General features: G+C 57.1%; 1 protein-coding gene across 1 annotated transcript in view; it reads left to right on the top strand.

Moving 5' to 3' along the window:
* Positions 1 to 13,433, top strand: part of DNAH17 (dynein axonemal heavy chain 17) — a 34,948-nt gene that overhangs the window by 13,484 nt on the left and 8,031 nt on the right. Inside the window, exons 37-68 of the mRNA XM_041485744.1 lie at positions 372 to 529; positions 1,113 to 1,251; positions 1,760 to 1,987; positions 2,140 to 2,277; positions 2,787 to 2,919; positions 3,104 to 3,231; positions 3,322 to 3,470; positions 3,635 to 3,917; positions 4,007 to 4,180; positions 4,780 to 4,987; positions 5,082 to 5,247; positions 5,331 to 5,433; positions 5,575 to 5,722; positions 5,819 to 5,910; positions 6,086 to 6,247; positions 6,338 to 6,502; positions 6,647 to 6,838; positions 7,259 to 7,525; positions 7,956 to 8,117; positions 8,608 to 8,841; positions 9,033 to 9,197; positions 9,292 to 9,387; positions 9,480 to 9,697; positions 9,931 to 10,138; positions 10,320 to 10,435; positions 10,700 to 10,892; positions 10,994 to 11,229; positions 11,528 to 11,644; positions 12,135 to 12,339; positions 12,667 to 12,831; positions 12,959 to 13,099; positions 13,240 to 13,410. Of these exons, the coding sequence (XP_041341678.1) occupies positions 372 to 529; positions 1,113 to 1,251; positions 1,760 to 1,987; positions 2,140 to 2,277; positions 2,787 to 2,919; positions 3,104 to 3,231; positions 3,322 to 3,470; positions 3,635 to 3,917; positions 4,007 to 4,180; positions 4,780 to 4,987; positions 5,082 to 5,247; positions 5,331 to 5,433; positions 5,575 to 5,722; positions 5,819 to 5,910; positions 6,086 to 6,247; positions 6,338 to 6,502; positions 6,647 to 6,838; positions 7,259 to 7,525; positions 7,956 to 8,117; positions 8,608 to 8,841; positions 9,033 to 9,197; positions 9,292 to 9,387; positions 9,480 to 9,697; positions 9,931 to 10,138; positions 10,320 to 10,435; positions 10,700 to 10,892; positions 10,994 to 11,229; positions 11,528 to 11,644; positions 12,135 to 12,339; positions 12,667 to 12,831; positions 12,959 to 13,099; positions 13,240 to 13,410 (5,460 nt within the window). The remainder of the gene's footprint in view (positions 1 to 371; positions 530 to 1,112; positions 1,252 to 1,759; positions 1,988 to 2,139; positions 2,278 to 2,786; positions 2,920 to 3,103; positions 3,232 to 3,321; positions 3,471 to 3,634; positions 3,918 to 4,006; positions 4,181 to 4,779; positions 4,988 to 5,081; positions 5,248 to 5,330; positions 5,434 to 5,574; positions 5,723 to 5,818; positions 5,911 to 6,085; positions 6,248 to 6,337; positions 6,503 to 6,646; positions 6,839 to 7,258; positions 7,526 to 7,955; positions 8,118 to 8,607; positions 8,842 to 9,032; positions 9,198 to 9,291; positions 9,388 to 9,479; positions 9,698 to 9,930; positions 10,139 to 10,319; positions 10,436 to 10,699; positions 10,893 to 10,993; positions 11,230 to 11,527; positions 11,645 to 12,134; positions 12,340 to 12,666; positions 12,832 to 12,958; positions 13,100 to 13,239; positions 13,411 to 13,433) is intronic.

The raw sequence follows: 13,433 nt of genomic DNA, 5'->3' as shown, positions 1-13,433 counted from the left end.
CTGCATGCTGCCCCAGTTAAACCTGACTCGCAGGACAGTTTGCCACTGTTCTCTCCACCATGTCCTGTTTGGACACAGGGTGGAATTCCAGCAGTGCAGGGGATTTGGGCACAGTTAAACCTCACAGTCCAGCTGTGTCCATCCTGGTGACCTGTCACCCTCCAGCTCTGCCATCACATGGGACAGGGAGTTGGGGTGATTAGGAAGGAGCTGGTTTAAGGCCAGCTTTCCTTTTTTTCTCCTGCTGCTGTGGCTTCAGCAAGATCTCAATATTATTCCTGGCAAAGCCAAACCCTCAGGCTCACCTTGGGGAGCAGTCAGGGCCAGCCAGGGCACTGGGCAGGGAGCCAACACCTCTGCTCACCTGGCAGGTAAAATCTATTCAGGATGCAATCCGTGCCAGGAAGAAAAAATTCAACTTCCTTGGGGAAACCATCTCCCTGGTGCCATCGGTTGGGATCTTCATCACCATGAACCCTGGCTACGCTGGGCGCACAGAGCTGCCCGAGAATCTAAAAGCTCTGTTCAGGTGGGTTAATCTAAAAAGTCTAAAAGGTGGGTTAATCTAAAAAGTCTAAAAGGTGGGTTAATCTAAAAGCTCTGTTCAGGTGGGTTGGGGTCTCTGCAGCACTTCCCTCCCTGCTGACACTCCTGTTCCACACCCGTAACACCCTCAGCCAAGGGTGGTGGCCCCGGTGTGAGGGAGCTCTTGGCACCATGGGACAGTCCTGTCACTCCCCAGAGGTGGCCAGGCGGGGTGAGCTGGGCTGCTCAGCAACGGGAGAGCATGCTCGGGTGGGTTGCCACCCTCAACTAAAATCCAATTGAGAGTTGGCAAGAAGGTGGTGAAGCACTGGAAGGGGAGGCACAGAGATGCTGTGGGACCCCTGTCCTTGGTGAATCTCAGCCTGTGACTGCAGAAGGGCTGGTGTGCCCCAGTCTGGTGGGACATGAGTCCTGCTTGGAGAAGGAGTCTGGGCAGGAGACCCCAGCAGGTGTAACTGCAGCAGCCGACTGTTCGTCACACTGGAAACTTGGGGGCAAACCCTGGGAGCTGTGGGAGGGTAAGGACGTGGTAAGCAGCCCTGACAACTGCAGCTGCTCCTCTCTAGACCCTGCGCTATGGTGGTCCCTGATTTTGAACTGATCTGCGAAATCATGCTTGTGGCAGAGGGATTTCTCGATGCCAGGCTCCTGGCAAGAAAGTTCATCACTCTCTACACGCTCTGCAAAGAGCTGCTGTCGAAACAGGTAATTAACAATATTACACAGTGCTGGCTGGGAGAGGAAAGAGTCCATTTGATCATCAAAGCTGACACACTGTAGTGGGATTGCTGGTGATGACACACAGAGTGACAGTTCTGCACTGCTCAGGTCTGGACAAGATCCACTTCTACCTGGTGCATCATATGGCACCTTGATTCCTTAAGGAAGGAATCAAGAAGCCCAAAAGCTGAATAGCATGGAATTAGAATTAGAATTAGGCCAGTTAAGGTGAGAGCATTCAGATATTATTCATCTCAAGAGAGGTGATTCACATATAAACGTGCCTCCAAGAAGGAAGTCAGATTCCCAGCTCCACACCACCCCCATGACTGACAGAGGCTTCTCCTGCAGATAAGCTCAGTTTAGGTCCAGCCCAGTGGGTGCCATGTGAATGACCTGGTTGGGGCTGAAGGACAGGGTGCTCCTCTGCAGTGCTGTTTGAAGCAGTTCTCCCTCACCAAAGTGAAATGGTGATTCTCTGCTTCCTGTCCAGGACCACTACGACTGGGGGCTGCGGGCCATCAAGTCCGTGCTGGTGGTGGCAGGCTCCTTAAAGAGGGGGGACCCCGGCTCTGCAGAGGACCAGGTCCTGATGAGAGCTTTACGAGACTTCAATATCCCCAAGATCGTGACAGATGACTTGCCTGTGTTCTTGGGGCTGATTGGAGACCTGTTTCCAGCACTGGACGTTCCCAGGAAGAGGGACCTCAACTTTGAGAAGGTGCAAGCCCAAGCATGGCACCATCACCAGAGATGTCCCAGTCCTGGCAGGATCCAGAGGCTGACGGTCTATTCAGCCCTTCTGGGGGCAGCCAGCTCATGTCCAGGGCCTTTCCAAGGCTGCTGGTGGTCAGTGCCTGCTCTCCCTCCCAGGTCATCCGTGAGTCTGTGCTGGAGCTGAAGCTGCAGGCAGAGGAGAATTTCGTGCTGAAGGTGGTACAGCTGGAGGAGCTGCTCCAAGTGCGACACTCCGTCTTCGTCGTTGGCAACGCCGGCTGCGGCAAGTCCCAGGTAGGGCCAAACCATCCTGAGGACATGGGGCTCCCCTGGCCTCAGCCAAGCGTGTCCTGTGGCCTCCCCTGGCTTCTTGGTGAGGGCTGTGCAGAGCCCAGCCCTGCAGGAGCAGTGTTTGGGCAGAGGACAGCAGTGCAGCCATGGCTGTGCCCTCAGGCTGTGTGTCAGCCCCTGCAGCTGAGCAGGTTTGGGATGCACGGCTCAGGAGCTGCCCAAGACACCCATGGGCAGAGCAGAGACAAAGACAGAGAGCAGACAGGGGCATGCTCTCAGGATTGACCTGGGCGTGCTGTGGTGCTGGCAGGATGACAGGACAGGGCTGGCTGGCAGGGCTGGGCTCACACAATACCCTGTCCAGGGGCTGGCTCTGCACAGGGAGCTCAGAGCTTTCCCAGAAGCAGTCCAGGTGGGAGCAGGGCTCCATGACCCCCCCGCAGAGAGGCTGCTGAAGACTGTGTTTGCCCCAGTGGGAGCAGCACTGTGGCTGCACCATCCTCTCTGCACAGGTGCTGAAGTCGCTCAACAAGACATACCAAAGGCTGAAGAGGAGGCCGGTCACTATGGACCTGGACCCCAAGGCTGTGACCTGCGATGAGCTGTTTGGGATCATCCATCCGGCCACACGGGAGTGGAAGGATGGTGAGACACCAGTGCTGTGAGCTCAGTTTATGGGATGTGAGATGCAATGGGAAGACTTTTCCTTGGGACTCTTTCCTGGAGTGGGAGGGAGAAGGAGTATGTTTCACGGGAGCAGCAATCCCACATGTCCCCCAGCAAACAGCTGTGTGTGGAGAGGAACAACACGAGTCTCTCTGTGGGGCAGGTCTGTTCTCTACAGCAATGCGTGACCTGGCCAACATCACACATGATGGGCCCAAATGGATCATCCTTGATGGAGACATTGATCCAATGTGGATTGAGTCCTTGAACACAGTCATGGATGACAATAAGGTTGGTGCCATCACACCCCAGGGCTTTGCTTGTCTGTTGTCTCGGGGAGACCAACTCCAGACATCCCCCACAACGAGGCACTTCCCCCAGGTTCTCACCTTGGCCAGCAACGAGCGCATCCCCCTCACTCCCACCATGAGGCTCATCTTTGAGATCAGCCACCTGCGGACGGCCACGCCGGCCACCGTGTCCCGGGCTGGAATCCTCTACATCAACCCCACAGACCTGGGCTGGAGCCCGTGAGCTGGGCAGGGAAAAGGATGGGATGTGATGGGATGATTGGCATGGGATGGGATGGGATGGGACGGGACGGGATGGGATGGGATGGAATGGGATGGGATGGGACGGGACGGGATGGGATGGGATGGGACACTTGCGGCAGCCCTGTTTGTCTCTCCCACAGCATTGTGGCCAGCTGGATTGAGACAAGGACAGAGAAGTCTGAGAAGGCCGCTCTGATGATCCTCTTTGACAAGTACTTGCCACCATGCCTGGAGAAGCTCAAGTCTGGGTTCAAGACAATCACCCCTGTTCCTGACGTCACGGCCATACAGACAGTTCTGTCCCTGCTAGAGTGTTTCCTGACACCGAATAATGTCCCACCAGACTCACCCCGGGAGCAATACGAGCTCTTCTTCGTCTTTGCCTGCATCTGGGCCTTTGGTGGGGCCTTGTTCCAGGACCAGGTACAGTCAAGGGACTGTCCAGCACCTGCCACCCTTCTTTGCATGCCATCACGTGGCTGGGGTCTGACTGTCTCTGTTTTGTCCTCCAGCTGGTGGATCACCGCCAGCAGTTCAGCAAGTGGTGGCTGTCAGAATTTAAAGCCATCAAGTTTCCTAATCAGGGGACAATTTTTGACTATTACATTCATCCAAAAACGAAGACATTCAATCCCTGGGATGAAAGAGTGCCAGAGTTTGAGCTCGACCCCGACGTCCCCTTACAGGTATTTCCCACAAGTGCTGTGTTTATATGTTTTTATGATGTGTTTGTTTGACTGTCACTCCACAGTCTTCCACTCAGCAATGCATGGAGCATCATCAGGATTCCGACTGGTAGCACACATCAAACCCGATGGCTTCCAGTGGTTCTCTTTACCCCACAGAAGCCTCAGACAAGGGCTGTGGGTTCCATGTCTCCTTTACGTTCAGATTAACCTGCAGCTTCAGAGAGTCTCACAAAATAGCTGTGACTATTGCCTGAGTGCAAAGTGTCCTTTAGCACTCCATTTGTGTCTCCGACAGTGGCATCTTGGAGGGGTTATTGAAGCTGTCAGGGAAAAGGGCAAGGAGCTGTGGCTGTGTGATGGTTTCAGGAGCTGTCCATGTTGTTCTGTGTAATAACTTGGTTTTGGTCAGAAAGTCTTTAGGATAACAGAGCACACAAGATGTGCTGCTTTAGAGAGGGACCAGGTTTGCCTGCAGAGAGCACCGTCTGTTGGAGCTGCCAGGAGTGCTGTGCAGGGCTCTGGCACACTGCCCCAACAGAGGATCCTGCCTCTGCCAGTGCCAGGGCAATGCAGGGACTGACAGAGGCTCTCCCCAGGCTGCCGTGGTGCACACCACAGAGACCATTCGCCTCCGCTACTTCATGGACTTGATGATGGAGAAGCAGCGGCCGGTGATGCTGGTGGGGAATGCAGGGACGGGAAAGTCAGTCCTGATGTGGGACAAGCTGGAAGCACTCGGCACAGATGAATATCTGGTGCAGTCTGTGCCCCTCAACTTCTACACAACCTCGGCCATGCTGCAGGGTAAGGCTCGCAGAGGTAGCAGCTGGCCCTGCACTGGGCTGTGCTCCAGGGTCCTGCAGTGCTGACCCCCACCCATCCACTCCTCTCGCTGCAGTCGTCCTTGAGAAACCCCTGGAGAAGAAATCAGGGAGAGTTTTTGGCCCACCTGGCACCAAAAGGCTGATCTACTTCATCGATGACATGAACATGCCAGAGGTGGACAAGTATGGCACTGTGGCACCACACACGCTTATTCGGCAGCACCTGGACCACGGGCACTGGTGGGTGCTGGAGAGGCATGGCATGACAGGGGGAACCTGTCCCCATGCCTGGGGAAAGTGTCACAGTGCTGGTTCCTGCACAGGTATGACAGGAACAAACTGACCCTGAAGGACATTCGCAATTGCCAGTACGTGGCCTGCATGAACCCGACCGCGGGGTCCTTCACCATCGACCCACGGCTGCAGGTGTGCAGGGCCTGGGGGCATGGTTGTGCCTGGCACTGAAGCCCAGAGGGTGGAATGAGGCAGGGGACCCTGCAGTGCCAGCTGGCTGCATCAGCCCCTGTGGGACGAAGAGCCCATGTCCATTTCTGCCCCTTTCTGCAGCGCCACTTCTGCGTCCTCGCCGTGTGCTTCCCCAGCCGCGAGGCTCTGCACACCGTGTACGGCACCATCCTGCAGCAGCACCTGGCGCGGCACAACATGCCAATGCCTCTGCAGAAGATGCAGCCCAAGCTGGTAGCAGCAGCGCTAGGTGAGCCTTTGCCACACTGGGGTGGGACGAGCCCCTGGGGAATGCCCTGCTCAGGGGTCTCTGGGGAGTCTGCTCATCACCCTATTCTGCCAACAGCCCTGCACCAGAAGGTTGCCACCAACTTTCTGCCAACAGCCATCAAGTTCCACTACATCTTCAACCTGCGAGACCTCTCCAACATATTCCAGGTAGTGAGAGAGCTGTTTCTTCTAAAATATCCTTGTTCCTCCCTTTCCTGATCCCACACCCTTGCAGCATACCATGTCTCTGAAAAGGGCCTTGGCCAGTCCCCAGAGCAAACCTTTGCAATGAGCTCTGAGCAGCACTAAAATAACCCTAAGGGCTGTGGGATTTGTTTGTCAGGGGCTGCTCTTCTCCACCCCTGAATGCCTGAAAGCCCCTGTGGACTTGGTGCGTCTCTGGCTCCACGAAGCAGAGAGGGTGTATGGAGACAAGCTTGTCGATGAAGAGGATCAGTACAGCTTCAAGAAGGTGATGGCCGACATCTGCAAAGCCTCCTTTCAGGTGAGCTGTGCTGAAAAGTAGGATGCTCCAGCCCAGTGGTGCCCCGGGTGCCCCACAGCTGAGCCCCACGGCTGGAATTGCCTCTCCCAGGAGCTCAATGAAGAGCTGATGTTCGCCAAGCCCAACATCTACTGCCACTTTGCCCAGGGCATGGATGAGTCCAAGTACATGCCAGTGACAAGCTGGGCATCTCTGAGTGACCTGCTCGGGGAAGCCCTGGACAGCTACAATGAGGTGAATGCAGCAATGAATCTGGTGAGTGCCTGTGGCAGGCAGGCCTGCCCTGAAAAGATGGGATTGCAGCACTGCACTGCTTGGTTGGGTTGGTGCATTAAGGGGTATTCACTGCCCTTTCTGCCCTGGTCCAGAACACCAAACCTTCCCTCCTGTTTTCTTCAGGTGCTTTTCGAAGACGCAGTGTCTCACATTTGCAGAATTAGCCGGATCTTGGAGTCTCCTCGGGGCAACGCGCTGCTGGTGGGGGTGGGAGGCAGCGGAAAGCAGAGCCTGGCACGGCTGGCATCTCACATCAGCAACCTGAGCGTGTTCCAGATCACACTGAGGAAAGGCTACGGCATCCCAGACCTGAAGGTAGGAGCAGCTTTGGACCCTGGCTCAGTGCCACCTGCTTGGGGATGGTCCTGCACCTGCAGTGATAGTGCCTGGGGGGGCTCACGAGGTTCTGCTCTCCTTGTGACACGGTTTGCACACAAGGAACCACAGGTGACACCCCTGAGTCCTGCCCCAGGGGGCCACAGTGCTTCCCCAGCCAGGCATGGGCAGGAGCTACTGGTGACCGCGGGGGTGGTGGTGTGGGCAGCCCTGGTGCTGGACCTGTGCCTGGGCAGAGCACCTGGCACCAGCTCCTTCCCAAAGGCTCCTTCCCAAAGGCTCCTTCCCAAAGGCTCCCTTCCAGCTCTCCGGGGCAGCCCAGGGCTGCTCCAAACCAGTCACTTTGCAGAACACCTCACAGGGGTTGAACTGGAGGGTGACACTTTCTCTCTGTCCCAGCTGGACCTTGCTTCCCAGTACATCAAAGCAGCTGTGAAGAACATCCCCGGCGTGTTCCTGATGACAGACTCCCAGGTGGCTGAAGAATCATTCCTGGTTGTGATCAATGATTTCTTGGCGTCTGGGGAGGTGCCAGGCCTCTTTCAGGATACTGACATGGAAACCATCATTGGGTCCATGAGGCCTCAAGTGAAGACCCTTGGATTGGAGGATACAAAGGAAAACTGCTGGAAATTATTTATAGAAAAAGTCAGGCGCCAGTTAAAGGTGGGTGTTTGCTCTCCAGGTTGATTTATCTGTGCCCCTTATTTGCCCCATCCAAAACCTCTTTGCAACAGGCCACAGAACTCTGAGGTTTAGGCAAAAGGTGTTTCCAGAGACTCCCAAGTGCCCCCCAGCCCCAGAGGTGCAGGGCAGAACAGGCCTGTACTGACCTCCCTGGGGGCAGAGAGGGTCAGTAGCTTCCATGGCCACAGACCAAGCTGGGCACTCCCAGGGACACCCACACGAGCACCGAGCTCAGCTGCTGGCTGTGGGCACCAAAGGGGAGCCAGCTCCAGCCCTGGTGAGAGTTAATGGGAAGGCAGCAAAGCTCAGGTCTGCAGCAGAATCCTTGCAGCCATGTGGAGCCCCCACATACACTGCCCCCACCCTGGCAGCGGGGACACCCCGCTCAGGGACTGCTGTTCTGCCCCAGGTTGTCCTCTGCTTCTCCCCCGTGGGCTCAACCCTGCGTGTGCGGGCCAGGAGGTTCCCAGCTGTAGTCAACTGCACGGCCATCGACTGGTTCCACGAGTGGCCAGAGGATGCTCTCGTGTCTGTCAGCAGCAGATTCCTGGAGGAAACACCAGACATCGAGGTGAGCTGGGACCCAGCAGAGCTGCTGTCCTAGGGCACTGGGGATCCCAGGCTGCACTGGGCAATGAACTGCACCTCTGCTGCTCTCTATGTTTAGTGTGCCCAGGGATGGGGGTCTGGCATGGGGGTCAAGCTGGGAATAGGTCTGGGATAAGTTTACTGCTGATTCCAGTGTCAGAGCCTGCAGCCCTGTGCTGTGTTGGTGAGGATGAACCTCCCCTTTCCATTCTGTCCTTAAAACACCCCCAAAAGGCAACAGCCCAGGGACAGCAGCTCCTCCCCACACAGGGATGTCAGGGACAGAGCTGGGCATGGGAACCAGCCCCAGTGCCTTTACCACCAGCACCTCACCTCTGAGTTGTGCTGCTGATGAAAGGGGTCACTTTGCTCTGGCCTCTGTGGCTGCACACAGAGCCAACCTTGCAGGAGGGCTCAGTGCAGCCACTGCATGCCAGTGCTGCAGCAGCTCCCTGTGTGTGCTCTCTGTACAGCCAGAGGTCAAGGCCTCCATCAGCCAGTTCATGTCCTTCGTCCACACAAGCTCAAAGGAGATGTCCAAGACCTACCTGGCTGTGGAGAGACGCTATAACTACACCACACCAAAGACCTTCCTGGAGCAGATAAAGCTCTACCAAAACCTGCTGGCAGATAAAAGGAGCAAGCTCTCTGCCAGCATCGACAGGCTGGAGAAGGGGCTGATGAAGCTGCAGAGCACGGCGTCACAGGTGCCTGCCCATAGCCCCTCTTGTGCATCATGCCTGTTCTGGGTCTGGCAGGGGGGAGAGAGCAGGCACATCCCTGCAGGATGGTCACGGTGTCTGTGAGGTCCTTAAGCCATAACAAGACACTGATGCTCCACCAGGCAAGGCTTGGCAGGATCAGCCCTTTTATCTGCTCTGTTTCTTCCCTCATTGAGGTGGATGACCTGAAAGCCATGCTGGCAGTCCAGGAGATAGAGCTGAAGCAGAAGAATGAGGACACAGACAAACTGATCCACGTGGTGGGTGTTGAGACAGAGAAGGTCAGCAAGGAGAAAGCCATTGCTGATGAGGAGGAGCTGAAGGTCGAGGCCATCAACAAGGTGTGAAGTGCTGAGCTGGTGTCCAGCACGGGACAGGGCAGTGTGAGCTCTGTGGTTACAGCCGCTTACCCCATCCCATGTCCTCCCTCCCCAGATCGTGGCTGAGAAGCAACGAGCCTGTGCGAGCGACCTGGCAGAAGCAGAGGTGGTGCTCTCAGCCGCCCGCGAGGCCCTCGACACGCTCAACAAGGTGGGTGACCTCTCCGTGGGAAGCAGGTGCCTAGCCAGGGCCGGCAGCCCTGGGCCAGGGTGATGCTCAGTGGCCCTGTGGTCCCTCCCCAGTACAACCTGACGGAGCTGAAGTCCTTTGGGGCCCCACCACCAGAAGTAGTGAATGTGATGGCAGCTGTGTTGATTCTGACGGCCGAAAATGGCAAGATTCCGAAGGACAAGAGCTGGACAGCAGGAAAAGTCAAGATAGGAAAAGCAGACACTTTCCTTGCAAGCTTAAAAAACTATGATGGGGAAAACATCCCTGAGGCCTGTCTCAAGGCATTTGAGTGAGTCCATGGCTGGTTCCTGCCCCTTCACAGCTCCTGCCACCAGCTGCCCTGAGCAGGGAGGCCAGGGGGGACCCAGAGCACAGCAGGGTTCTGGGACAGCAGTGGGATGCAGGCACTGGCCCTTCTGTCCCACGCTGCCACCCAGAGGCAGCCCAAGCCCTGGGAGGAGTGGGACGGGCTGCCTGCAGCTGCGGAGCAGTGCCACAGCACGGTGTGTCCTCCTGTGCCAGGCCGTACCGGAACGACCCCAGCTTTAACCCAGAGTTCATCAAGTCCAAGTCAACGGCCGCAGCAGGGCTGTGCTCCTGGTGCCTCAACATGGTCCGCTTCTACGAGGTGCACTGCACGGTGAAGCCCAAGAGACAGGCGGTGGCTGATGCTGATGCCGAGCTGGCAGAGGCACAGGCGAGGCTGAGTCGCATTAAGAGCAAAATTGTGGTATGTGTGTGTCCCCAGAGCCCCTAGCCACGAGCCCCTTGGTCACCAAATGAGCAAAAGAACTCGGTGAACCCAGAGCCCAGTCCAAGCACTGTGCTGGGCTGGAGATGCTGCAGAGCTCTGGGACCATGGAGCCTCCCATCTGGGCAAGGAATAGCTCTGGGACTGTTCTCTTTCAAAGGCCCTGAATGAAAACCTGGCGACTCTCACTGCTCAGTTTGAGAAAGCCACAGCAGAGAAGATCAAATGCCAGCAGGAGGCTGATGAAACCAACAAAGTCATCAACTTGGCAAACAGGTACCAAGCAAACACTGGCTGTGAAGCATCAGGGCAGGCTGCTGCTCCATGGCATGGCCTGGTGGCCCTGACACCAGGGCCATGGGAGCAGCAGAGCCCCCCACACCCTCCCCGAATTAAAAAATTCTGAGATGAATTGGGCCAGACATTCATGGGGGGAGGCAGCCATGGAGATGTTTGGTGACAATGCCCCAGGTCACCATGGCTGACTTGCCACCCACCCCCCACCTGGTCACAGCAGCCCCCATCCCCTCCTACCCCTAGGCTGGTTGGGGGCCTGGCATCCGAAAACGTCCGCTGGGCTGAGTCAGTGGAGCAGCTCAGAGAGCAGGAGAAGACGCTGTGCGGGGATGTGCTGCTGGTCTCCGCCTTCGTGTCCTACATCGGATACTTCACCAAGAAGTACAGGGCTGAGCTTCTGGAGAAGCACTGGGTCCCCTTCCTCCAGGGGCAGTCGGTGAGAAGCCACAGGTTCCCCCCAAGTGCCTTCCCCAATGCCCACCAGCACTGGGGGCTCCCACACCTCTGTGCCAGGCACCCAACAGCCCCTCCTGGCAGGTGCCCATCCCCATCACCCCGGACCTGGACCCCCTCAGCCTCCTCACGGACTCTGCCGATGTGGCTGCCTGGAACAACCAGGGGCTGCCCAGCGACCGCACTTCCACCGAGAACGCGGCCATCCTGTGCAGCACCCAGCGATGGCCACTGCTCGTGGATGCCCAGCTGCAGGGCGGCAAGTGGATCAAGAACAAATTTGGGGAGGACCTGCAGATCGTCCGTCTAGGCCAGAAAAGGTGGGCCAGGGGCTGTGGGGTGGGCACAGGCTCAGGCTGCACCAGCCCCCCTTTCCCTGCCATTGAAGAGTGCAGAGTCAGGGCAATCACGTCCCCCATCAGATCCAGGGGACCCAAGGGCAGCAGCCCTGATGGTGTACCTGACACCTCCAAAAGCTCTGTGGGGCCGGGACTGGCAGAGCACAACAGGGTCCTGACAGGTCACAGTGGGTCAAAAGCACTCTGTGAGCCCCCCACAGCAGCCCAAGCCCCCCACAGTGCACAGGCTTGCATACACACCTCCCCTGCTCCCCCTCAGGTACCTGGACATCATTGCCCAGGCGGTCTCTGAAGGACAGACGCTGCTGATCGAGGACATCGGGGAGACGATAGAGGCAGTGCTGGACCCGCTGCTGGGCAGGACCTTCAAGGGCAGGTCAGCACACCCCAGTGCTCAGGGGTTTCACCTGCCCCAAGCAGCCACTGCTGCCCCAAAATGCTGCTAGATGCACCTTCACTGTGGGCAGCTTGGGAGCCTGATCCTTCTTTTGCTTTGGCCACATCCTCCAGTGCTCTCCAATGTGTCCCATGGATGCCTCTGTACTAAATGTGGCCTGGTCCTTGGCATCCAGTTCATTTGGTCATTCAAGGACATGTTCCCTGGGACACCTGCCATGCAGCATGAAAAGCTGTAAGGGGAACTGCACCCCAGAGGCCGTGAGGGGCTGTGGCAGGGCAGTCTCCAGCTCCTGTTCTTCTATCCTTGCCCTGCCAAGTCTGGTTTGGTACTTCTGCCCTTGCTGTGACTTTTCCCAACCAAAGAAATTCATCCCAAGTGGCCAGGAACAGCACACAGGCTGAGGGCATCTGGCTGTGATGAGTTATTGCCAGTGTGTGGGGATTAATTTCTTCAATTAACTGAACAGATACATTAGGATTGGAGATAAAGAAGTAGAGTATAACCAGCAGTTCCGCCTAATCCTGCACACCCGGGCTTTCAACCCGCACTACAAGCCAGAGGTACAGGCTCAGTGCACTCTCATCAACTTCTTGGTGACACGGGAGGGCCTGGAGGACCAGCTGCTGGCTGCTGTGGTGGCCCGGGAGCGGCCAGACCTGGAGGCCCTGAAGGTACAGGGGCCAGAGGGGCTGGTGAGAGGGGTGGAGAGGCCAGGGCACTGAGGAGGGTTTGGGCAGGGAGCGTGAGAGCTCCGCTCTGTGCCCGGTGCTGTTTGTGGGGAGCCAAGGAAGCCCCAAGCAGACCCGCAGCTACAGGTCCCTGCAGCCAGCGCTGCCTGGGTGCGCTCATCACCTCACCCTGGGGTGATGCTGGGACCCAGCAGGGCCACATCCACCTTCCCTCGCTCCAGCACCTTGGTGGCCCTGTGACAGAGGGACTGGTGCCAGCCCTCTGTTGTGATCTCCTGAGCGACACATCCCTGGGCACTGCTCTTGCAGGCAAGCCTGACCAAGAGCCAGAACGAGTTCAAGATCAAGCTGAAGGAGCTGGAGGACTCCCTGCTCGCCCGGCTGTCGGCTGCCGGGGGAGATTTCCTGCGGGACACAGCACTGGTGGAGAACCTGGAGATAACAAAGCGCACAGCCAAGGAAATTGAGGAAAAGGTAAATGTGCTCAGTGGAACTGGTGCCACAGGCAGAGGGACAGCTTGGCTGGGCACCCAGCAGTAGGGTGGGCACTACTTTGGTGTGTGACAGGGTTCTGGTAACACCCACCCCCGTGCACCTCCAGGTAAAAGAAGCTAAAGTCACTGAAGTACAAATAAACGTTGCGAGAGAGAACTACCGGCCGGCAGCAGAGCGCGCATCCCTGCTGTACTTCATCCTGAGTGACCTCTGCAAGATCAACCCCATCTACCAGTTCTCTCTCAAGGTAGATGGGGAGTGAGGAGGGACAGAGATGTCTGTGGGTGGGACAGAGTTAGAGGAGCACAGAGATTCAGTGTTTTAGCTTTCATGCTGCTGACATGACCCCAGCAGCCACATGATGATGCCTGCTGGGATCTTCCTCAGGCCTTCAACGGGGTCTTTGAGAAAGCCATCGAGCGAGCAGTCCCCAGCGACGACACCCGGCAAAGGGTGATCAACCTGACAGACCAGATCACCTTCTCGGTCTATGTGTACACTGCTCAGGGCCTCTTTGAGAGAGACAAACTCATCTTCCTGGCCCAGGTTACCTTCCAGGTAATCCCTCCTGATGTATAACA

The sequence above is a fragment of the Pyrgilauda ruficollis genome, unplaced genomic scaffold (assembly GCF_017590135.1).
Source record: "Pyrgilauda ruficollis isolate IOZ18807 unplaced genomic scaffold, ASM1759013v1 scaffold72, whole genome shotgun sequence".
NCBI classification, from domain to species: domain Eukaryota; kingdom Metazoa; phylum Chordata; class Aves; order Passeriformes; family Passeridae; genus Pyrgilauda; species Pyrgilauda ruficollis.
The sequence above is the reverse complement of the archived record's forward strand: the minus strand, read 5'-3'. Positions and strand labels throughout refer to the sequence as shown.